The sequence below is a fragment of the Lepidochelys olivacea genome (genome assembly GCF_965140295.1).
Source record: "Lepidochelys olivacea isolate rLepOli2 genome assembly, chromosome: 7".
Taxonomy (NCBI): Eukaryota; Metazoa; Chordata; order Testudines; family Cheloniidae; genus Lepidochelys; species Lepidochelys olivacea.
Window position 1 is genome coordinate 67,291,216 of NC_140417.1, and position 23,867 is coordinate 67,315,082.

Consider the following 23,867-nt stretch of genomic DNA (forward strand, 5'->3'; position numbering starts at 1 on the left):
CGGGTACGAATATGATTCCGAGGGATTTAGGATGACCAGATATCCCGATTTTATAGGGACAGTCCTGATTTTGGGGGCTTTTTCTTATATAGGAACCTATTACTCCCCCACCCCATCCCAATTTTTCACACTTGCTATCTGGTCACCCTAGAGGGCTTTAAGAAAAGCACTAGAGACTGTGACATTGGCGATACAACCGCGAGTACTGGATGCAGTGTCGTAACTCTGTCCCCAACAGAGAAGACTTGCTCACAAGAGAAACCCCGCTAAATTGCAATGTGACCAAACTAGCAGAGGGCTAAAGGACAGAACTGGCGTGGTGATCTGCTCATTCTAAGGTCTGGGTTGTTGGGACAAGCTCACGCTACGACTGCCAGCACACGGTCTGTGCATTATTACCAAGAAACCAACACAAGTTATGTTAAAACCCTGAAACAAACAACTCTCAACAAAAGCACACAACTCTCTCACTGTGTTGTTGCAATATTTTAATACAGCATTAAAATGCTATGATACTAGAGGAAAGCTGTATACTATCCAGCTAATAAGGCACATGTCGGAATGCCATTTTATGGACAATCCACAACAGAGGCTTTACAGTCTTTTCAGCAACACAGTCACTAGTTGAGTGAGTTGTCATCTTGGTTGCTGAGGAAGGACTGGTCCCTCTGAGGCCTGTGTCCATAGGTTTTTGTTTTTAAGCTGTACAAGTTTATTAACAATTACAGAAAAGAAAATCATACAAATTGGCAACTAAAATTGACAAGGTCCATGGGTACAGCTGGTTAAAAACAAACAAAAGTCATAATAATTAAGCTAATTTTTAAAGCTGCAGAAATTCAGAAGATACAGTTTTAGCACTATTATACAATGTAGTGACTGCTGTACTAAATAACCTTTTAAAGGAAACAAAAGTCCAGTACAGGATTAGGCAAACCTTCCATTTAAGCATGGTTTAAAAACAAAATCCATTACATAATCAAGCTACATGAAACGTAAAGTGTAAAAATGCTTCAAATACATGCACATGCATATTCTATCACACTATGAATTCTAATTAAAATAGACACAAATCCCTACAACAATCTACCTTGATCCTTTTCCATTATGTCCTTTGATTGACAATATTGCTTTAGCCAGTATTGCGTAGCAGCTCTCAGTTTATTGTCTGCAAACTGCCATGAATGTCAGTTTGTCAAATGATGCCCCCCCAACCAAACCTTCACACACACCCACCCTCGTGTTATGAAAACAAAAACCCTACAATACAAAAATTGGATATCTGTGTTCCATAATTTCTGAAAGCTGAATAGTTACTGTGCTTTCAGCATTTACTGTGTCTCTCACAAGACATAAAGTGATAGTATAATATTATCTGATCCTTACTCACGAATACATCTAGTTATAGCTTTTCCTAAAGAGGCAATACTTCCCAAAATACACATATAAATAAACTGCATAAGCTCATTAATAGAAGTCTATGCACTTGAATAATACATTGGTTACTTAATACTGATATTTTCATCCAAGGAAACAAAAACAATATGGCTTAAAGAATTGCAAGGGTTTTTTGTCAGAATTATGTACCAACTTTCATATAATATTCTATGTAGACAATATTTCCTTCTTAATGTAGTTCTGTTGCATACTTTATACAAACAAAAGCATTGTAAAAAAACAAAAATGTAAATTACTTCCATAAATATTTTCTTGAGGATATACCCTTAGTTTTGCAAAATACTTAAGAAAACTCTTACCTCTGTTAGTATTCTAGTTGAGAGCAAGGCCCTTTTGAAAGCTTCCAAGTTGTAAAAACACTTTTTTAAAAAAACAAACAAACAATACTATTTTTCTTTTTTTAAAAGGCCCTCAAATATATACAAAAAAGTTACTGCAAAGAGTTTCCAGATAAGATAATTCAGTATTACAAGAAATATTTGTAACCATTCAAAAATTTTAACATCTAAAAAGGTTTCCAAAATACACACATAGTATTAAAACAAAACAAAAACTGAAATGAACTCCGTCAAGTATAACTCAAGATAAATACACATCTGCAAGTAAAACTGTAAAATACTTCATACAGGGGGGTAAACATTAATATCAATCAACTACATCTAGTAACTGCACACGATTGTCCCTTTGAAATTCATCCTAAAAACGCAAACTGTCATCCATACATCTAATATCTCTATCAGCCCTCTGAGCACTTAAGCAATATAAATGGACAGCAGTGGTTTTTGCAGATGTAAAACTGATATGCACTGATATCCAATCAGGAGTGGAGTGATGTCTTAAAAAACAACATTGTGAGGGGCTAAAATATCAAACTTCTAATTATGTTGGCAGAAGCAAGTGAGAGAAACATGCTGAGTGACTTCATTTTAACAATGCTTGTATGTTGATGAATTATTGCATGCTATTCACTGACGAGCACTTGGAATATGTACTGGACACACACACGATTTAACTGCAAGCCATGGAGAACTAATCTATTTATTTCTAATACTTTCAAATGGTCTTAGTTTTTATCTACTGGTTTAAGTAGTTTCATTTTGGAATAATGGCTATAGCTTCAAGAGTCTGCAATTCATGTCTAGTCTAAATTCCATGTTGTACAAAAAGGTAAAATATAGAGGATCCTTCTATAAATGGTCTCCTCCGATATGCATAACTTCACATTATTGTTTACAGACTAGGTCCCATATAATGGGGAACTTTAAAATACACTTATTTGCAGAAATAATATTTACCTTTTGTGTATTTATTTGCAATTAAAAAGCAATTTTGAGACACCAAGGCCTTGGATTTTGCTCAGGTGGCATCATAATGTATTATGGGGAAGCAGCAGCAGAAATTGGGTAACCTGGGGCCAAGATTTAAATTATTGTGGGGGAAGTATCCTCAGCTGGTGCAAACTGATGTAGCCCTGTCAACTTTTTTTTTCTTCCTGAGCAATAGTGATCCCGAAGATAGGTTATACATGAAGGTTCTGATTGACTAAAGGAAGGAAAAATTATGGCTTACATGGAAAAAAATGAATGCTAAAAGTCTCCAGAAGAAACAAGGAATAGGGTATGGTGCACAGTTCAGTTCACAGGTAGATAACATTCTAATGTCTATAATTAAGTTTCCCAAACATATCCATAGGGTCAAATCCTGATTTCATGTGTGCTGCTATCAGCAGACTCAGTGAAGCAACTAGTGTGTATTCCTTCAGGCAGAATTAATTAATTCAGATGGAATTAATTTGCACTGAATTACAAATGTTTTCACTAAGACTTGCTTTTGACTTTCAATAAAACAGCTAAAACCAATTCAGGGAATATCAGTTGATGAGTTAAAAAACTAGAGCTGATCAAAGAAAAAATGGTAGAAATTTGTCATGAAAATTTGAGGAAAAAATAATCCCATATTTTCTGGGTCAAAATCAGAAATTTTGACGAAAATTTTCAAATCTGGAAAATTTCAGCTGGTCAAAAATGGGATGAATTTTTATCAAAAAAAAAAAAGCAAAAATCATGTTGTCTTAGTCAAAATTAATTTTTTTATAAAGAAATGCGTAAATCTGAAATTCAGAAAATTTAAACCTTTACTAAACACTGTGCCCTTACTAAAGACTAACAACTGTGAACTACTTTAGATTAACAGTGAAATATGTTCCAATACTGATGTATAAATCCATATACAAATAGGATATTACCAATAAGGATAAATACCAAGAGCTCAACATTCCAGTCCTAATAATCCCGTCAGGAGGGGGAAGGAGTTCGCTTGAAACTCTGGCCATGTGGACTTTTCCCCAGATCCACCCCTTGGGGGATGGGGTTTTTGATAATGCACAGTGAGTCTGGATGGCCCAAAAAACCCAAAGGGAAGCCAAATTTCATCCCTGTGGAAGTAGGGACAATAAGCATTGTGAGCTGACTTCTCCAGCTCTCTGGCATTTCATGCTATTCACTCTTCCTCCACACCCCATGGACTGCACCGTATATCTTGCTTCATTGATACAGATGGAAAGCATGGCAAGAATAAATTCTGCATGAAGCAACAATCTACCCCTACCAGGCTCAGAGAAGAGCATGCTGCTTCCCTTTCTGCCCCCTCTTCCTGGCTTATATATCTGTGGCGCCCCCATCATCTGGAGTGGTTTTTGTGGACTCTGGGGAGAGGGGAGCAGGCCCAGGGAGTGTTGCTTCCTGCTGTCCCACAGTCTTAGCTCCTTTGCTGCCTGCTTCTGGGCCCCTCTTCTCCAGCATAAGTGGAGAGGAGGATCCCATTCACCCCTTGTTTATTTCAAATGTGCTTACTAAGTATTAATTAAAGATGTACTTACTAGGTCACCAGTGTCAATACATTTGGTGTGTTTCATTCTACACCTCATTTGGGTATATTGTGCAAGTTTAAGTGGTAACTGCTTAATCACCACTGGCGGAAGACTACAATAAGAGGGGGATGCTATTGGTCATGATGGGGTTCACTGATAGAGATGTGTAGGGAAGCTTGCATAGTCCTTACCTGGTTCCAGCAAGCAATATTTATCCTTTCCTTTCAAGAGCGTTCAAGTCACTAATTAAAATGGGGTGGGGTGGGGAGGGGAAACTCCAAAGCCCAGAGAGGTCAATGGGAGTCTTTCCATTGACTTCATCTGGAGTTGGACCAGGACACAAATGCATTTGATTTGTGTCTTCAGTTAATATGTTGACATTTCTAACATGTAGGATAATATAATGACATGAGTATTTAACCTCCAACAAGTATGTGTTTAAAAAAAAAAAGGTTATTCTATGCATATGCAAATGGTAGTTGTATTAAAGCCACATGGGATGTATATTTGGGAACCTTGGTTTAAAGCATTCCCTAGAAATCTATAAGCTAAAAGCACCGTAATGCAATAGTGAACCTGAACAAATAACATTTAAAATGGTACTAATGTGAAAAAGACAACAATTTTGTTTAATAATGTCCTTCAACTGGTCTATGTTAAGATCCTGCAGTGGCTTAATTACAGCATGTAATTATAGCTACATATAGCTACATATTTTGTAGTGCTGATGTTCAGCAACAGTATGTCGTCTTGGTTGCCACAAATTTGAAATTATTTTGAAATGGAGGGGTAGGTTGGTTGCTACATTCTTAGCTTTATGAAGAAAATGGCTTTTCTCTTAGCTTTTGTTTGGTGCTATTTCTTAGCTTTTCCTTTAGCTGGATATTAAGTGTCAAAGAAATTGCTGCTAATATACCATTAAGTGCTCAAGGGAAAAAATTACAGCCCGTTTATTGTATGGCCTTCTTGCAGTCTTTCCCTTTGAATTACTGACACACCAAACAATGGGTCAAAATTAACACTGATGCCAAGTTTTAAAAACCCACCTCTAAACTGGCATGCAGAAATGTTCTTATTTTATGGGCAAATTAAGAAGCTTTGTTTAGAAAATCTGTCCCTAAGTATACTTTTCAGTCTTCAGCTAAGAATGCATTCCCACTTGAAGATGCTAACTGTCTCACTTGATGGAGGCAGTCAAAATCTGTGATTAGTGTTAAATTTCAGTCATATTTTTATTTTAAAATATGGTACTGCTAACTGGGCAAAATTAGTCTCAAAGTGTTTAACTTAATATTATTTTGTAATTATATAGCAGTTTTCATCCAACAACGTCAAAATGCCTTTAGACATTAAATAAACCTCACAACACCCTTGTGAGGTAGGTATGTTAAGTATTATTATCCCCATTTTGCAGATGGGAAAACTGAGGCATGGAGAGGTTCAGACAGTTGCCCAATGTCAAACAGCAGCCCACTGGCAGAACCCAGGACAGAATCCATGTGTCCTGTCTCCCAGTACACTACTCTAACTAGTAGACCACATTACTTCCTACTTGAATTTTTGGGTTCCCCAAAATTGTGAAGATTGAATTTTGTGTGAAGTTTCTAAACAAATCATTTTTGCCCTGTCGACATTTTGCCCTGTTCACAGACAAGCATGGAAATGGCAAAAGTTTCACTCTGGATCAATTTTGTGAAGATCTTCACATTTCATGTGGGAATGCTTACTACAAGTTTTTAATCTGCTTTACAAGACTCTGACTGGTTGTACTGGTACCACCTCATCCTACCTTGGTATGCGATAACTCTGGATTGTATCTATCAAATTTAACTTTGAAACAGCTTTAACTTACTATGAATGTTTCCAATTTAAAACATCACTACATAACAATAACACACAACCATTTCTTAAAGAAAATTTCATGAAAATAAAAAATGGTTGATTTTAAAAAAACACTCTCCTGTAGTTTTCTATAGAAGTGGATGACACATACAAGTCTTTTTCATTCTGTCCTTTTGCCAATGTACTCTTAAAAATACATACAAAACCAGAATACTGTCTTGAGGTACTTTCATTTCATGACATTCCCCAATCTCTGATAATATATTTTCCTTTGTAACAGGATCCTCCTGCACAAAGTTCCTTCTACCTGAAATAGGACAACCACAGACAGTTACTACATTTCTCCTAACCTATATAGGTGTTTTAGAAAGACAGAGAAGAGGGTAGGTTATGTTCTTCATGCCCCATACAACCCCTGTGGCTACATACGTATATACTTTTATATTAATAAATTTGCACAGTAGAAAACAGGACATAAAAATATTTCCAGAAAGTGGCTTTCGAACTAGTATAAATATTAAGTCTGGCTACTCACTCAATTAGGGTTTGGGGACAAATTTAATCATTCTCATTCCCCATTATTCACAGTAAATTTAGTGTGCTTGTGGCCTAATGAATAGCAAATACACATAAAGGGCCCATTTAAAAGAAATTATATGACAAGAGAAGGATTTCAGTCAATCACAGCCCAAAGAAAGCAAAAACACTATTCTCTCCCAAAAGATGCTGGAATCCTTACTGACAATCTGTCCAGTTGCTATTCTCCATTTCCATACCAAAAAGCCACTCCCTCAAACAATTATACACTTGGTTTTACCCTCACTGAGTCCACCTACGCCCTACCCAAGTTACATTAAGCAATGGAAGTCCAAGAAAGCAGCAGCATGGAACTTTCAAATCTTCCAAAGCAAGGAAAATATGATAGTTTCCTTTCTTTAATGCTGTGGCTTGTTGAATCTTCCTTTGTCTTGTCGTACAGCAGGAATAATGTTCATGGGGTTAGCAAGCACTCCCAATTAGTGGCCTTGCAGGTTACCTAAGTCCTGCAAAAGCCATTCATAATGTTTACTCCCCAGTGAACATTATACCTTGCCTAACAAACAGCACTTCTCTTCATTTCACCTGGCCATGATATAGGAACTGTGTAAACAATCAACAGAAACCACAGCAGTGGTTCCATTGTGAACACTATCAGTAACACTGTTTGATAGATATATAGATAGATCGATATATAAAACACACCATAGTCCTATAAATATATCTTGCACGTATACACATACACAGGAAAAGTGTTACATTCTATTAATGGTAAGGCATATTATTAGTTTAAAGATAGGCAAAATTGGCAATCTTTTTAGGTTTTTTTTTGTCTTGGATTCTGAGTCGCTGTTGACCGCGTGCTGCCAAAAGATCTCGCAGGATGATGGGGACGGAAGAGGCCACCCTTGAAGGTTTATTGCACACGACGGCAGTAGTAGCCCAAAACTTTGCACTTCTCACACAGATGCTGAGGATGCTCCTTGCTCTGATCTGAAACATCCAGGCCATCCGGCTTTTCCAGGGGTCTCTGCAGGGAAGAAAGGGAATAGAGTATGCTCTAGTAAATGTCACTGACAATCGATTGTGTCTAGGCTTACAAAACCCAACTTTTAAGCTTATTTTGCTAGGCTTTCTCCCAGTGCAGCTAATGGTGCTATATTTTTCCCTGAAAAGCCTAAACATGTTGCCAACCACCTGGCTCTGCAATGGTGGGAACTGTCTCGACAGCATGAATGTCATTCCCTTTCACACAAGGTCTTGTAAACCCTTATTCTAGCTGTACTGCGGAAAAAAGACTTAATTTATAACCTCATGCTATAAAACAGCCCCATTTATTGACTTGCCCCCAGTGATTATATCCCAAAGGACATTAGCACTTAGAACATAGGCATCCCATTGCCCCAGGCATGCCAGGGGGGTTAACACTATTAGGATTTAGTGCTAATACCAACAAGCCATCTTGCCAATGTACTGTTATGAAACAAGTGACAGAGGTTTGCCTGACACACACTTCCATATTTGGAGAGCTGGAATTTCCCGAACACAGCAGCTGCAAAGTGGGGGAAGAAAACTGCTCAACTAGTTATGTGGTTAAGTATTTGTAATAGCAGTTGGGTAAGATATGGCGGGGGGACAGAGGAGGGAATCAGTAAAACAGGGAGTGAAAATTCCTCAGATTTACTAGATCTTGTACTTTAAATTTCCCTGACATCTAAAAGCTTTCACATCAATTTAAAAAATAAATCACCCATACTGTATATCAAAGCAAGACTGCCTGTTTGAAAGGTGTGATGGGTACAAAGGTGACAGAGACATAAAGATGAAACAATACAATGTGCACTTTATAGTGGAATCATGAAAATGTATAACTTCTCTGGCTTTCTAAGAGTGCACTTAAAAGGCAGTCTGGTTGCTCGATGATTTGCAATAAAGGCGGCTGTGAGTGTTCAACTGTACTGTGGATAATGACAGCGAATGGGGTGTAATCTGAAAACAAGCCAAAGATTTTACACTGTGTGAGGAATAGTAACTTCTTGCTGATCATCTCAAAATATTGTTCTTGGGGAGGGAAGTGGAGAAATATAAAGTAGACATTTAACCCTGTTCACTTCCCATTCCCAAACCCTCGCTCCAGTCTTGCCTGAAGTGATAAAATGTTAAGAGCATTCGATGTTCTAAATTATCAAGATTTCTAAATTAACAACAATTAACTAGATAATCACAATGGTCCCTTCTGGTTTAAAGTCTATGAGTTTATGAATTTAAATGTCTGCTCTTCATTCCAGGATAACCCTCTTAAAATACTGAGCATCAAAACGAAAAGGCCATTTGAAACTTTTAGAGCAGGTAGTAACAACCCAGAGTTGAAGGGGTACATTTTACTGCATTCTAAAAGAAGAATAAAATAAGCCAAAATCTAATATATTCTACTTAGCCCAAGAAAGGATACCTGCAACTTCTTGCTGTGTTCATTCTTGTTTCTGACTCCTGAGATGAACATTTTCACTTATTGCCTTTCACAGATAGTAATAATAGCAAAATGGAATTAATTCTGTGGAGATTGCCAATAGTTTGTTCATCCCTTTCTCTACAGTACATGGCCCAATGCTTTGTTCACTTGGGGCCAGATTCTGAACTGGTGTAAATGCGCATAGTTCAGTTTACTTCAAGGGACTAGCACATGATTAAACTTAATCACAAACTTCAGTACTTAGCTGGATCAAGTACAGTGTTCCCAGCATTCAAAGCCTGTGAAAGATTCCCACTGATTTCAAAGAGCTTTGGATCAAGCTATTAATGAGTTCCTTAAAAACAGAGCATTAGAATTTGGGATTAGAACTCCGGAACTGGGATTCCAGCCCCGTGCTCATTCCACTAGGCCACGCAGTAGTTCTGCCAGTCTAGTAATGGATAGTTTATATATATAACCAACCAAGTTACCAAGATGAATAAGCAATGTAAGGTCTGTTTTCAATTGGGAAAAACTGTCAACTCCCCCTCCATGCTCCCCCTACCCACCCCTGCAAATATTTCCTTCCTATGTCACCCAAGGAGATGTGTTGGATAACATGTGTTTTCCCTGAAGTTTGACCCCCGTCTGCAATACAGTCTAAGTTGAGGTTCAGGCACTACAAGAGTTAATTTGTGCTCCAAGAGGAAAGCTCCTGGAAGCTTTGAAATGATACACTTAAAACAGAGCAGCCATTCGGCACAGCTCTGATTGCTTCTACATACTAGCTGTGCTCTGATTAAAGAGAAAAATACAACAGTTATCATGTTTATTGAAATAAGCCAGGTTTTTTTTTTTTTTTTTTAAACACAAGGCCTCGGGAATCGTTTTTCCTGGAAATAGTGCAAAGGACGTTGGGAATGCCTCGGACTGCCAAGAGTTTCTTGGACTGCTGTCAGAAACAATACCTCTCCATGGTTTGCGTTCCCCCTGTGATGACTGAGCTCAGCTTTTTTGGCCTGGGAGCCACTTAGATTTCAGAAATGTTATTGTTACCAGCACGTTACGACATACAGGCTGGGGAGAGAAGGGTTATGAACACAGGAAACCAGGTTGCTTGGGGCCAGCTGGAAGGCACAAAGCAGTATTAGGGCTGCTTTTTTGATGAGGCTAGAGAGCTATATCTCCAGAAACTACACTGTGTATCGAGAGGTTGCATCAAAAAAAAAGAAGTGTTGCTTCAATATTTAAATGCACTGAAGGGCTTGGCTTTGGCGTGTAGCTAAGTTATTTGCTGTAAAAATTAATCTGCCCCATTCCTATTATTCCTTTATCATTAGTAATGATAAAACAAATATTTCATAATAAAAAAACAACGTGGAGAGCTATAGGATGAGAGCAGCATTCCTGCTTCACCCTTCTTACACCATGTGAAAGGCCCAGAGTGGTGTAAAGAGGCCCTAAAAGCCCCGTGTCCAGCTGTAGCAGAATTCCCTTAGCACAGGCATGGTGCAGGATAGCTATATGGCTGCCTCCTGAGGTTCTGGGAGGTGTACCGCGGGGACAAGAGGTTGATGGCAGGAGGGAAGTATTGAGGGCAGGCTGCAGAGACTCTGAGCTAGCTGCTGTACCACAGACAGGCCCACAGGGCTATCTAAGGGTATGTCTACAGTACAAGTGCTACAGCGATACTGTCATAGTGCTGTAATATAAACATTACAGCAATGGAAGGAGGTTTTCTGTCATTGGAGTAAATCCACCCGCTTGAGAGATAGTACCTAGGTCAGTGGAAGAATTCTTCCATCGATCTAGGTGCATCTACAGTGCGGTTAGCTCGACCTAACTACGTTGCACACGGCATGACATTTTTTACAGCCCTGAGTGATGTTGCTAGGTCGACCTAGGTTTCAGGTGTAGATCAGGCCTAAATTATGTCAAGAGCCTCTTCAACACCCCAAAATCTGGAGGGCACAAAGGTGGCTTAAAGACACCACAGCCCTCTTCCCTGGGCTGCAAGCTCTGTGACACACCTCTGAGAGGCCCATCAGAGAATCGCACTTATGTTTCTTTGGTCACAGGGGCTGGTTGCTGGAAAAATAAGAGACTGAGAAGTAGAGATGGTAAAACAAAACAAAAAAACAACTGTCAACAAATTTTCATTGGGAAAATCGCTTTTCAGTTTATGAATGGTTTCATGGAAAAAATATCCATTTTTCACTGAAATTTTCCAAGTTTTTATTGAAAAACGGAAACTGTTTTAAACGGAAACAAAATGGGTTTTGTGTGTTTTGTTTTTTCAGTGAAAACCCATTTTTGTAAGTGATAAAAATTGAAAAATATCTGGTTTTTCACATAAAGTTTTCTTTGTGTGTGTGGAATGGGGGAGCGGGAAAGAAAATTCTTACTATCTCTACTGAGAAGGCATTTGGCTGCAGTGACTATCCTGTTGCCTGCATGGAATAAAGATGAAATGATTCTATAGTTAAACAGCAAGGCCTGCTTCCCAAATTAACTTTTAATTGAAGCCTTTTGCTAACCCACATTCAGCATTTTTCTGATTATAATCCCCACCCCGCTAAATAAATAATTAACAAAACAAAAACCCCCAAAAAACCCCAAATGAAACCTTATGAGTTGTTAGAAAAATAAGCAAAAAGAGAAGGAGTACTTGTGGCACCTTAGAGACTAACCAATTTATTTGAGCATGAGCTTTCGTGAGCTACAGCTCACTTCATCGGATGCATACCGTGGAAACTGCAGCAGACTTTATATACACACAGAGAATATGAAACAATACCTCCTCCCACCCCACTGTCCTGCTGGTAATAGCTTATCTAAAGTGATCATCAGGTTGGGCCATTTCCAGCACAAATCCAGGTTTTCTCACCCTCCACCCCCCCACACAAATTCACTCTCCTGCTGGTGATAGCCCATCCAAAGTGACAACTCTTTACACAATGTGCATGATAATCAAGTTGGGCCATTTCCTGCACAAATCCAGGTTCTCTCACCCCCTCCCAAAAACCACACACACAAACTCACTCTCCTGCTGGTAATAGCTCATCCAAACTGACCACTCTCCAAGTTTAAATCCAAGTTAAACCAGAACATCTGGAGGGGGGGGGGTAGGAAAAAACAAGGGGAAATAGGCTACCTTGCATAATGACTTAGCCACTCCCAGTCTCTATTTAAGCCTAAATTGATAGTATCCAATTTGTAAATGAATTCCAATTCAGCAGTTTCTCGCTGGAGTCTGGATTTGAAGTTTTTTTGTTTTAAGATAGCGACCTTCATGTCTGTGATTGCGTGACCAGAAAGATTGAAGTGTTCTCCGACTGGTTTATGAATGTTACAATTCTTGACATCTGATTTGTGTCCATTTATTCTTTTACGTAGAGACTGTCCAGTTTGACCAATGTAAATGGCAGAGGGGCATTGCTGGCACATGATGGCATATATCACATTGGTGGATGTGCAGGTGAACGAGCCTCTGATAGTGTGGCTGATGTTATTCGGCCCTGTGATGGTGTCCCCTGAATAGATATGTGGGCACAATTGGCAACGGACTTTGTTGCAAGGATAAGTTCCTGGGTTAGTGGTTCTGTTGTGTGGTATGTGGTTGTTGGTGAGTATTTGCTTCAGGTTGCGGGGCTGTCTGTAGGCAAGGACTGGCCTGTCTCCCAAGATTTGTGAGAGTGCCCAGGTACCACAGGTTTGTACAAGTTGGACTGGAATGACCTGCCCTGTTCTTAGGTAATTTTTAAGCCTAAAATTACCTTGTTTGGAAGGGAGAACAAGCTGATATGCGGAGGAGAGCTATGAAATAATAAGAGCACAGAGAGAGAAGGCCAGCCAGACCCTGGCTCATAATAAAGGGGAATTTAATGAAATTCAAATGCAAGTGAACAAACAGCATGTAATTAACTCATGGGATTGTTTCAAGGTCTTAATGAGGTAAATAGATTAGCGTGGTTTAAATAAAGGATTAGACATGTATGAATTAAAATAGACTCTAAAATTACACCAGATAGGATAACAGTTACAAGCGTTTGCAATCCTCAAGTGGTCAGAAATTTCCCTCATGACACTGGTATTACAAGTATATAATTAATTATAGGTTTTGTTCTTGCTTTTCTCTGAGGGATCCAGCATTAGCCATTGTCAGATCATTGGCCTGTTCAAAGACAGCAGTTCCTATGTGAACTTTAAATGCAATTAATAAACTTATGCAGAGTATACACACTGTGTCTGTGGTGTCAGTCTACATTTTGCCCACGTGGTACATCTCCATCAGTCTTGTTATGCAGTAATGAATTTAGCCCTGAGAATGAAATTATGAAGTGTTGTGCTAAACCAAAAGGAAATAAGAATGATCAATCGTATTAGAAGTTTAAGTACAGCAGTTTGTATATAGCTGACATAATTCTGCATTTCTACTAACAGATAAAAAATGTTCTCCTGTGTTTAATTATGCATTCCCATTAGGGTGACACATTTTTAATGGTACAAGTAATGAAATTAATGGACAGCAGGTTTAAAACAAATAAAAGGAAGTTCTTCTTCTCTCAGCACACAATCAACCTGTGGAACTCCTTGCCTGAGGAGGTCGTGAAGGCTAGGACTATAACAGGGTTTAGAAGAGAACTGGATAAATTCATGGAGGTTAAATCCACTAATCCCCATTAGCCAGGATGGGTAAGGAATGGTGTCCCTAGCCTCTGTTTGTCAGATGGTGGAGATGGATGGCAGGAGAGGGATCACTGATCATTACTTGTTAGATTCACTCCCTCTGGAGCACCTGGCATTGGCCACTGTTGGTAGACAGGATACTGGGCTGGATGGACCTTTGGTCTGACCCAGTATGGCCTTTCTTATGTTCTAAGTAGATTTGGAATAATAGTCTTATTTTCACTGGATTGCATTCTTACGTTAGTAGAAGTAAACTCTTTGAGGCGATTGTATGTTTGTACAGTTTGTACAGTGCCTAGCAAATGGAGCCCAACTTAGTTGTGTCCCTTAGGAAGTACCACAATAAAAATGTTAAACAATAACAAAAGACTGCTGTGTGCAAAACCGAAATGGCATTTTGTGAGGCAGAGCTGATGTAGCCTGTTAATTTGGAGTGATATATACACACACTGTGCTCTCTGATGGTTACTTTAATTCTTGTTCTTGTTCCTTGCTGAAATAAGTCATTCAGATTGGAAGTATCTGGTTACTCTTTGTGTATGGAAAACAGAACATTAGTATGCTGTTAGGCCATATGTTAGCACAACTAAGGTGAGATGTGGTTCTGGCTGTGTTAATGCCCTATTGGGTCAGTACGGCTATATGTTGATTAATGTTATTCCACTGCTATCTCTTGACAACTGTGGAATTAAAGTGCTGCTATGGTCAGAAAAGTAATTCTGGTTCAAAATGTCATTTGATGGTACTTTTTTCCAGCTTCCTACATTTCTTTTCAGCTAGATCAAGGCAGCTTACTCATGAGCAATTTTACTCCTGACTTCATGCCCTTAGAGTAAAGGGTAAAGTTAACCCCACTGACAAAATTACCTTTTTTTGGAAAAAGAAAAGGAGTACTTGTGGCACCTTAGAGACTAACCAATTTATTAGAGCATAAGCTTTCGTGAGCTACAGCTCACTTCATGAAGTGAGCTGTAGCTCACGAAAGCTTATGCTCTAATAAATTGGTTAGTCTCTAAGGTGCCACAAGTACTCCTTTTCTTTTTGCGAATACAGACTAACACGGCTGTTACTCTGAAACCTTTTTTTGGGTGATCCATACAAGCAATAGCCTGGATTCCATGGAGAATTTGTTTACACAATAAATTTATTTTCGGTCCAAGGGAGTAAATTCCTAACATCTGGAAGAAAATGGTATCCAACAAGACAAGTCAGTAACCAGCTGGCTGATTCTGTACCAGTGTCATAGACAGCAATGGAACAAGCCAGAAGGTCAAAGACATGGCTTGATAGGAGGCCAACCAGGAAGAAACCATAGACACAGATGCTACTACAAGAGGATAAGGGGAGAAAATGAATATTCAGAGCTTGGCATCTGGACTGTGATGCTGCCAAGAATGCCAAAAGAGCAGCTATGAGGACTGGGTCTACTGCTGGAGCACTATGACAAGCAACATAAATGGCAGCAAAATCCAATGCACTAGCAAGAAGAGAAGGTAGGATCAAGTGCCTCTTGGAAATTTGCTTTACAACTACCTTCTTACGTAAAAAGGCAATTTTAATATTTTTTCAAAAACAGAATTCAAGTGACAGTCCAGGAAATCCTCTGGAGCAGTGTCATGGGCTCTGTCAGTGTGATATGTTGTATTGATTTTCCGTGGTGAGGTTTGCACCACACAAGCCTCTCATGCTGCCCCATGTTCCAGCTCTCTTGTGATGGTCCACAGGGATTTCATGGCAGCAGCACAGGAAGGAGGAGTGGAGGACCAGCAGTGAAACAATTGAGGAGTGAAAATCCTAAGACATGGGGAGCTTCACACAAAGCAAAAAGAAACCATCAAAAGAAGCGACATCACCTGTGACAAGCTTTGACACTGCCTAGATCCAACCAAACTGTGTGTGATAATTCATTATAATTTATTATTTGGGGAGCATCGGCAACACCTTCTACTACACAAATTCTTCCATCCGTTCTTTTACAGAGCTCGAATGCCTTATTTGTACACAGTGCTATAAAAACATTGAGAAGACTTTTCCTGCCCCAAAGAGATTCAAATCTAATTGGGACAGATAGGTATGTGAAATAACAGTGCAAGATTGAATGGAGACCTTCTCTGTGGGCAGCTGGCATTGGAACTCAATGGGTTGTAAGAAACAAAGAGGAGGTGGCCAACCCATGGAATTGTGGCTGTTCCAAGCAGAAAGGACCAAATGCTGAAACGTGTGCATGGGAGAAGACAAAAAGAGACTGCGGCGCATATGAAGCAAGCAGCGGCACTGGAGCAGAGGGGATGGAAGAAGAGAAATGTAGGTGGGAACAGTCGTGACAAGCTTTGAAGTTGAGAACAACTAGTTTGTATTTGACACTAGGAAAGGGATAGAAAATAAGACAAAATTTCACAGTGCCACTGTATAAATCCAGGGTACATCCACACCTTGAATTCTGCATGCAGTTCTCATGTTTCCATCACAAAACAGATACATTCGTATTGGAAAAGGTAAAGAAAAAGGCAACAAAATGAACAACTTCCATATAAGGAGAGATTAAAAAGACTAGAACTGCTCATCTTAGAAAAGAGACAATTAACAGGAGATATGATGGAGGTCTATAAAATCATGAATGGTGTGGAGAAAGTGTATAAGGAAGTGTTATTTACCCTTCACATAACACAAGAACTAGGGGTGACCTGATGAAAAGAGTAGGCATCAGGTTTAAAACAAACAAAAGAAAGGAGCTTATGCTCAAATAAATTGGTTAGTTTCTAAGGTGCCACAAGTACTCCTTTTCTTTTTGCAAACAAAAGAAAGTGCTTCTTCATACAATGCATAGTCAACCTTTGGAACTTGTTGCCAGTGGATGTTGTGAAGGACAAAACTACAACTGAGTTAAAAAAAGAGCTAGGTAAGTTGATGGAGGATACGTCCATCAATGGCTGTTCACCAAGGTGGTCAGGGATGCAACCCATAAATCTCTGCCTGGCAGAAGCTGGTATACTGGACAACGGGATGGATCACTTGAAAATGCCCTGTTCTTTTCATTCCCTCTGAAGCATCTGGCACCGGCCACTGTCAGAAGACAGGACACTGTCTGACCCAGTATAGCGTTCTTCTGTTCCAACTAATGGAAGTTAGGAGTGATTTTGTGTAACTACTTTCAGGCCAGGTCCTCAGCTGGTGTACATTGATTTATGAGACTATGCTCTTATTTTAATGAGACTATGCTAATATGGCTATATCACCAGTTGAGGATATGGCCCTTTGAGCTTTTAATTATGTTCATGTCAAGATGCCCTTTTCCATTATAGGTCACAATCAAACATTTAGCAAGTGGTAGTGATAGGAATGAGCAGGGGGTTAGGATGCTAAACCCATACTGCAGATAAGAAGCATTGAACAGATACTGAGATTCTTGCATCATCAACAATCTTGTCAACAACAACAATTTATTTTTTTTAAAAGACAAACACTGACTGAAGCAGAGCACTGGCCATTATTTTTCCTTTATGGGCCAGTACCTCTGGATGTTGACTCCAAACAGCTGGTGCTATTAAGGCTTGCTGCATACCTTCTTCTTAAAAAAGGGAATTCGGAGTGATAGGGATGTATCCCTCGAATGACATTTTGAAGTGTGGTGACTTTTTAGTGAAAGAACAGACGCTGGAGTATAGTAAATTTGGTTCTTCTACTTGAATAAACTAGCATTTGCACAGCACACTTTGAATAGGGGACATACCCAGTAATACCACAAAGTACTTGGACTAGAACTGAGTGAAATTTTTCAACTGAAACATTTTCCAGCAAAAAATCCAGCTTCAGTGACACTGAAACATTTCACGAATTTGTAATCTTAGTGAATTGTTTCAGTCAAAGTGCCCCCCCTCCAAAAAAAAAGAAACATTTTGTTCTGACATTTTCCAGAAGAAACATTTTTGATTTTAGCATTCAAAATTATTTTTGATTTTCAAATTTCCTTTCGATTTATTTTTAAAAAAATTAAAATGTAATAACTTGCTTTAAATTGAAATGAGACATTTGATTTTGGGTGGAACAAAATGTTTTGTTTGACCTGAAATGATATTTTTTGCCCTTTTGATTAGCTGAAACATTAGACAAAAACCATTTTTGGTTTGACCCAAATGATTTTTTGAAATTGCCAGGGAACTGAAAAATCCATTATCCATCCAGCTCTAATTTCACAAGAGAATTTCCCAAGTAGTTCAGCCCAGTAGTCTGTGTCTTGTAGAGTATGTCTACACTGCCATGCCAGCTGACTTGGGCTAGGGCTGTGGGGTTATAACATTGCAGTGTAGGCGCTCGGCTCGGGGACCCTCCCCACTCTTGGGGTCTCAGAGTCCAGGCTCCAGTCTTAGCCCAAATGCCTACATTGTAATTTTATAGCCCCACAGCCCAAGCCTTGTGAGCCTGAGTTAGCCGACACAGGGTCAGCTGTGGGCGTTTTACTTCAGTGTAGACATGGCCAATGTTAAATGATTCAGAGCACCGCACAAATCCCTTATATTACTCTGATCCTACACTGTTGAAGTCAATAGGAATTTTCTCACTGACTTCAATGAGCACAGGTTCAGGCCCACAGAACCTAATTGCATCATGGGAGGAGGAACAGATTTCATCCTCACTCTATCTGCTTATGTCTTGAAGCATGAAGACTGAAAGCACTTGCAAAGCTACTGAAATTGCAGATCACTTTAATCCCTTCACAATTTTATTAAGATGATGACCCCTCTATCAGAATGGCATAGCAAAGATAAAAAAATGACAGCTGTGATTACAGGTCCATATGCTTCGGCATGAGGGGAGGCTTCTTCAACTCCATCAAATACGGTGATTTATAAATCTCACGCTATTTTAAAAACAAGAACTGGACCAGGAAGGAAGAAAAGGACAAAACCTGGCTTCAGGGTCCGATGTTGTATGTATCGCTTGCATCGTTCTATGTATCCTACAAGTTGTTCTATGTATCCCATGTCCACAGATCTTAATGCACTTTGCCAATATTTAATTAATTTAAGCCTAACAACGTTTGTAGGAGGTAAGCAGATCAGGAAACTGAGGCACAAAAAAGTTTTAGTTCCTTGCCCAAAGTCACGCAGTAGACTGGTGTCTGAGCCAACAATGAAATTCCAAAATACTAGCTCCCAGTCCTGGTTTTTTAATCAGCAGACCAAACTTAAGATGGGTTTAATAATGTGAAACTATTTATAACAGTGGTATTTCTGTGTGTGTGTGTGTATGCAAGCAATTAAATAATAAAAAGCAACTGAATAGTCCTACAGCCATAAAAACATTTTACTGTCTGTATTTCATGGCCTGTTCAGTATCTACTTGTATGGAAATGTGTTAAAATTCTTAGGGCTGAATTTTCAACAGCCCAGAGCCAGTCACAAGTGTACTCACATTTGCCTTTTAGGTGACTGACTGACCATTTGCAAACTGCTGATTTGTACGTTCTAACATAGTAACTGTGTGTGCAGATAGAAAGCACATTTAGATCACAGCCTTGGAATATGGGCTTTTTTAAAAAATCAGGTCCTAAGTGTTTAGATTTACTAATTTTTTAATTAAAAAAATAAAACAATAAATTGTTTATGAACCTCTTGAAAACTATTGGATTATTTGGATCAGAGGATTAGCAACTGGATATATGTTGTTGTCCACAAAGTATTAAGGACCTTAATTAAGGACCCACTACACAGCTTCAAATCCCTATTACACTTCCTGATGTGTAGTCTGCCACATATCCTGGATGCCCCTTTGACAACTGACTACTCTAAGTCATGTATGGGGATGATAGTAGGAAGCATGTTGAACTGATGCAGTCCATGTGAGCTGTCTTTTGCTGCTTGTTCTGCGTTTAAAACACTTACATATAAGTCATTTATAACCTCTTGTTAGGAACCACAGCTCTCCCTATTTTTGTTTAAACAATTCTGAGGCTCAACTTGGATTTGAAAATCCAATTAGGGGTGCCTAGATGCATCTTTGGATGCCTAAATACCATTAAAAATCTGGCCCAAAGAGACTGTGCCTGTGTAACTGGGCCTAAGTCTCTTCCATGACATCACAGGCTGCTAACGGCGGAGTGTCTAACCTCATTTGTATTGGATCAGTTTTCCTTTTTACCTATTGCATATATCATATGTCTGAACAATTCTATTATGGTTGGACAGCTGGTAATTTGATTTGCTCTTCAAATTTTACTGATTCATAGTCGTTAGCTTGTTCTACTTGTTTTACAGAAATGTCTTCTCTCCTCCTTACTAGATAGTTCCATATTCTGCCTAAACTTTATATAGCTCTTCGTATCACACAGTGCTCTATGCCTTGTTTAGACTTGGCCAAGGTGAATTATATCTGCAGCAAACCACCTCCCTGGGAGTGTGTTAAATAATTGCCATTTTTCCATTTACAAAAATGTTCCCCAAAATTATAAAATCTCCATCACGTTTCCCCTTGAGGTATCTTGCATTTACTCCAAATTGGCTATCTTAAAGTAAGAAACTGTGGTGTTGCGTCTTTGGATACTTGCTCTAATAAGTATTTCACGTCTAATTATATTGGAATAACTAGATCCTAGATCTTGATCAGTGTCAACTGTGGTTTTCATACTTGACTTACTTCCAAGAATGAGGCCAGGAGTAGCCTCGGATTCTGTCTGGCTGCATAAGGAAACAATTCTGCACGAACACTAGCAATGTATGTTTTACATAGTCAGTATCCTATTCGATATCAAAGTAATCAGAATCTTCTAATATCAATGTTTTGGGCTCATGAGGAAATGATTTTACATGGAAGAGACCTGTGTGAACTGAATTCTCAAATGTGGGAGGTACCATATAGAATTTCCAGTCTCCCCTAACCAACTTAAGTATTCGTTTCTACTGGGTCAAGCAAATTTAGTTTCCAGGTCCGGCGAGTGGTTTTCCTACATATGCAAGTTTCATCAGAAAATATTCATAGCATTTCTTTCTGCAGCTTTGATATAATCTCACTGCTACTGCAGCTCCATTTTCTCAACCCTTCTCTAAATTAGATCTGTGTCTAATCACACCTGAAAACTGTAATTCTCTGCCAGTGGACTCTGTGTTGCAGACTCCTAGCATTCACACAGGATGGAAGTATAGTGTGATGAGTGGAAGTGAAGGAGAGTAACATTTCAGGAGGGTTTCATGGGATGCTATTTTGATGGGATGCTGGGGGCTCACAAATACGAGTTGGGACCAGGCTGCTATTGCTGTCTCTAGAATCTCAGCATCTTTGCTAAAGCTCTCTTTCCTACAACTCTGCTTGCTTGCTGCATCACTTATTAATACCAAAGCAAGACACCTTTTTCTTTACACCCAGGCTGTCTTGCTTTACTGTGTCACTGTCACTGTGTTAACCCCAGAGTATAGTATGTTGGGCTCATCTCTGGGTTTGTCTCCTTCACTAATCTTAAAACATTGTCCAGATGAATTGACATGGAAATGAGAATGTCATGTTCCTTAACGATGGGGTAAATCAGGAATAACTTCACTGGTGTCAGTGAAGTTAAACAGGAATAAAATTGGTGTAAGAGAGTGGAGAATCACTAATATTAGGAGGCCCGTTATTGTTAAACTTTATGCTTTACCATAGCATCTAAAGGTCCTACTCAGGGTTGGGACCCCATTGTGCTGGTTGCTGTACAGAGACAGACCTGTACTTCTGATCTGGAGACATTTTCCAATGAAAAGAAGGGTACCCAAATTTTGAAACCCTGAGGCAATGATAGGCAAGCTAGTCAAGACAGCGAGCAACGGATGTCAGACTAGATAATCCAGTGGTCCCCTCTGGCCTTAAACTCTATGACACAGAATCTTGCTTGCCTAGAACTTGGCATAAAACCCACGATAATATTTGCTTACACTTGTGCTGCAAATCCTTTCCTAGATGAATAGAAATCGCTTGTTTGTGTTCACTAGGAACAAAAACCTGCAGCTGATAAGACTTGTCTGTACACTGTTACCCCAAGTTACATTTTGGGCCTACCCTGATTTAAAAGTCAGATCGGAATTCTCTTGATTCCATGCCTGTATCTCCAGTGGCCACGCTGCCCACGCTACCCTACCTGTTTGTGAGGATAAACATTGATGTGACACTTGATACATTCTTGTCCCATGTTAGCCCAGGAGTTTCCACTCATCCATTTTCTCTTGCACTTAGGGCACTTGTATTCACCAAAGCAGCGTTTCTTGCCTTGGTACGGGGTCAGACCCTCTCCTTTTGGACGAGCCTAAATTACAAAAAGGAAAAATAAGTAGTAATGATGGGAGAACAAATCAATAGAAAATAACATTTAACCAGGAAGTTCATATAAGTTGGACCCAGTCCTCCCCACCCCCACAAATGGTTAGTGATACACAAAACTTCAATTTCACCAGAATAGAGATGCAAGGCTCACCAGATAGCTCCAAAATGACATTAAAAGGACATTTAGGATTCTGTGTACAGCATCTTCTGCAGTTACTGCTCTGATATCAATATCTATCCCATTACAGCAGGATAGTGTCTGATGATACTCCATCAACTTTTCAATCCAATCTTCAGTTTTCTCTTAGGAAACACAATAAATCAAACCAAACCACACTTATGACTCTTCTGTACGGTGCATCCTCCATGTTACGATAATAATAATACTTTGCATAGCCTCAGCACCTTGCATCCACAGATACCAGAGCACTTCCAAAACAATTGAGAGCGAGAGAGAGAGAGGATTGCTCCCATTTTATTGACAGGTAAACTGAGGCACAAAAGCTAAGTGAATCACCCAAATTCATGTCATGAGACCATGGCAAAGCTGAAGCTCCACGAATCTGAACTCCCAGATAGCTGCTCTTAACTGCTAGTCAGCATTATTTATTCAAAGTATGTCATATATCTTAAGCACTTACACAGTACCTGTCACAGAAGTTTCAAAAATGAGTGCCTAAACTTAGGCTCGTAACTTTGGCACCTAAATAAATTGCCTTATTTTTTTCAAAAGCACTGAGCACCCAGCAGCTCTTACGGATGGTGCCCTAAATGGGCTTTAATCTTCAGAGGGCTGTTGGGCTTCCATTCCTATTTGACTCATGACCTCTTTTCTGACTCTAAGAACAAGGGTGTCAATTATTACATTGAAATGCATAATTTATCTGTGAGGAACTGGATTGGGACTTATTTCATACTAGCCAGCAAATTGTCAGCAGTGGGTAATCTGAACTTACTACGAGCCATGGATGGGATTTGGATAGGTTACCTAGCAGTGAAAGCGGGAGGGACCTAGCAGTGAAAGGTCCCTCCCGCTCGGCTGGGAGAGGGGCCTTTAGCAGTTGGTGGGCTTGCCCACCCACTTCCCGGGATTTTCCAATAAGACCTAGCAGTGAAAGGCTCCATATCCCATTATTAAACCCTGGTCCATTCCCCATTGCTGTATTTATTTGCTAGCTGTAGTTAGGAAAGTTTTTCAATTTTGTTTGATACTCTGTATTCGTTTGTAAGTCTGTCTTACAGTGCACCTAAAGGAAATCCTTTAGGTAATTAATTGGCTCTCACAATAAGTCGCTAAATTGGTTAGGATTTGTTCAATGGCAGATCACTCTAAATAATATAATTAGTGGCGTAAAGCATCGTAGGGGGATTCTCTGATAACTGTTAATATGTTAGGTCATAAACTACATTATTTCCCTTGATTAGCCTCCTGAGTATATTTCCTTCATTTCATGACTCACAAGGAAGGGCAGAAAGCAATGATTGAAATGCCCATCATCTAGAAAGTATTGAGATCCACATGGTTTCCATTTTAGATTTTCATTCTCCTACCCCAAATCCTGGAAACAGTAAATCATGTTTTTCTCTGTGGAACTGACATGTTTTTCTCTGTGTAGCCTGATAACTACATCATTGCCTCTCATAATAATGTTTACTTTTTTGCGTAACCTTTTAAGGTTGCTTAACATCCTCTGATGGATTCTAACAGCCCCAGAGTAACTTGAATGCTTTTAG

At 39.3% G+C, this 23,867-nt stretch overlaps 1 protein-coding gene across 2 annotated transcripts in view; it reads right to left on the reverse strand.

The window, feature by feature from the left end:
- Positions 1-473: 473 nt before the first annotated feature.
- Positions 474-23,867, reverse strand: part of ZCCHC24 (zinc finger CCHC-type containing 24) — a 156,830-nt gene continuing 133,436 nt past the window's right edge. For both annotated transcript variants that reach the window (XM_084633108.1, XM_084633109.1), the window contains 2 exons: positions 21,952-22,116; positions 474-7,736 (listed from right to left, as the gene is read on the reverse strand). In XM_084633108.1, the coding sequence (XP_084489234.1) occupies positions 7,623-7,736; positions 21,952-22,116 (279 nt within the window). In that variant the 3' untranslated portion in view covers positions 474-7,622. The remainder of the gene's footprint in view (positions 7,737-21,951; positions 22,117-23,867) is intronic.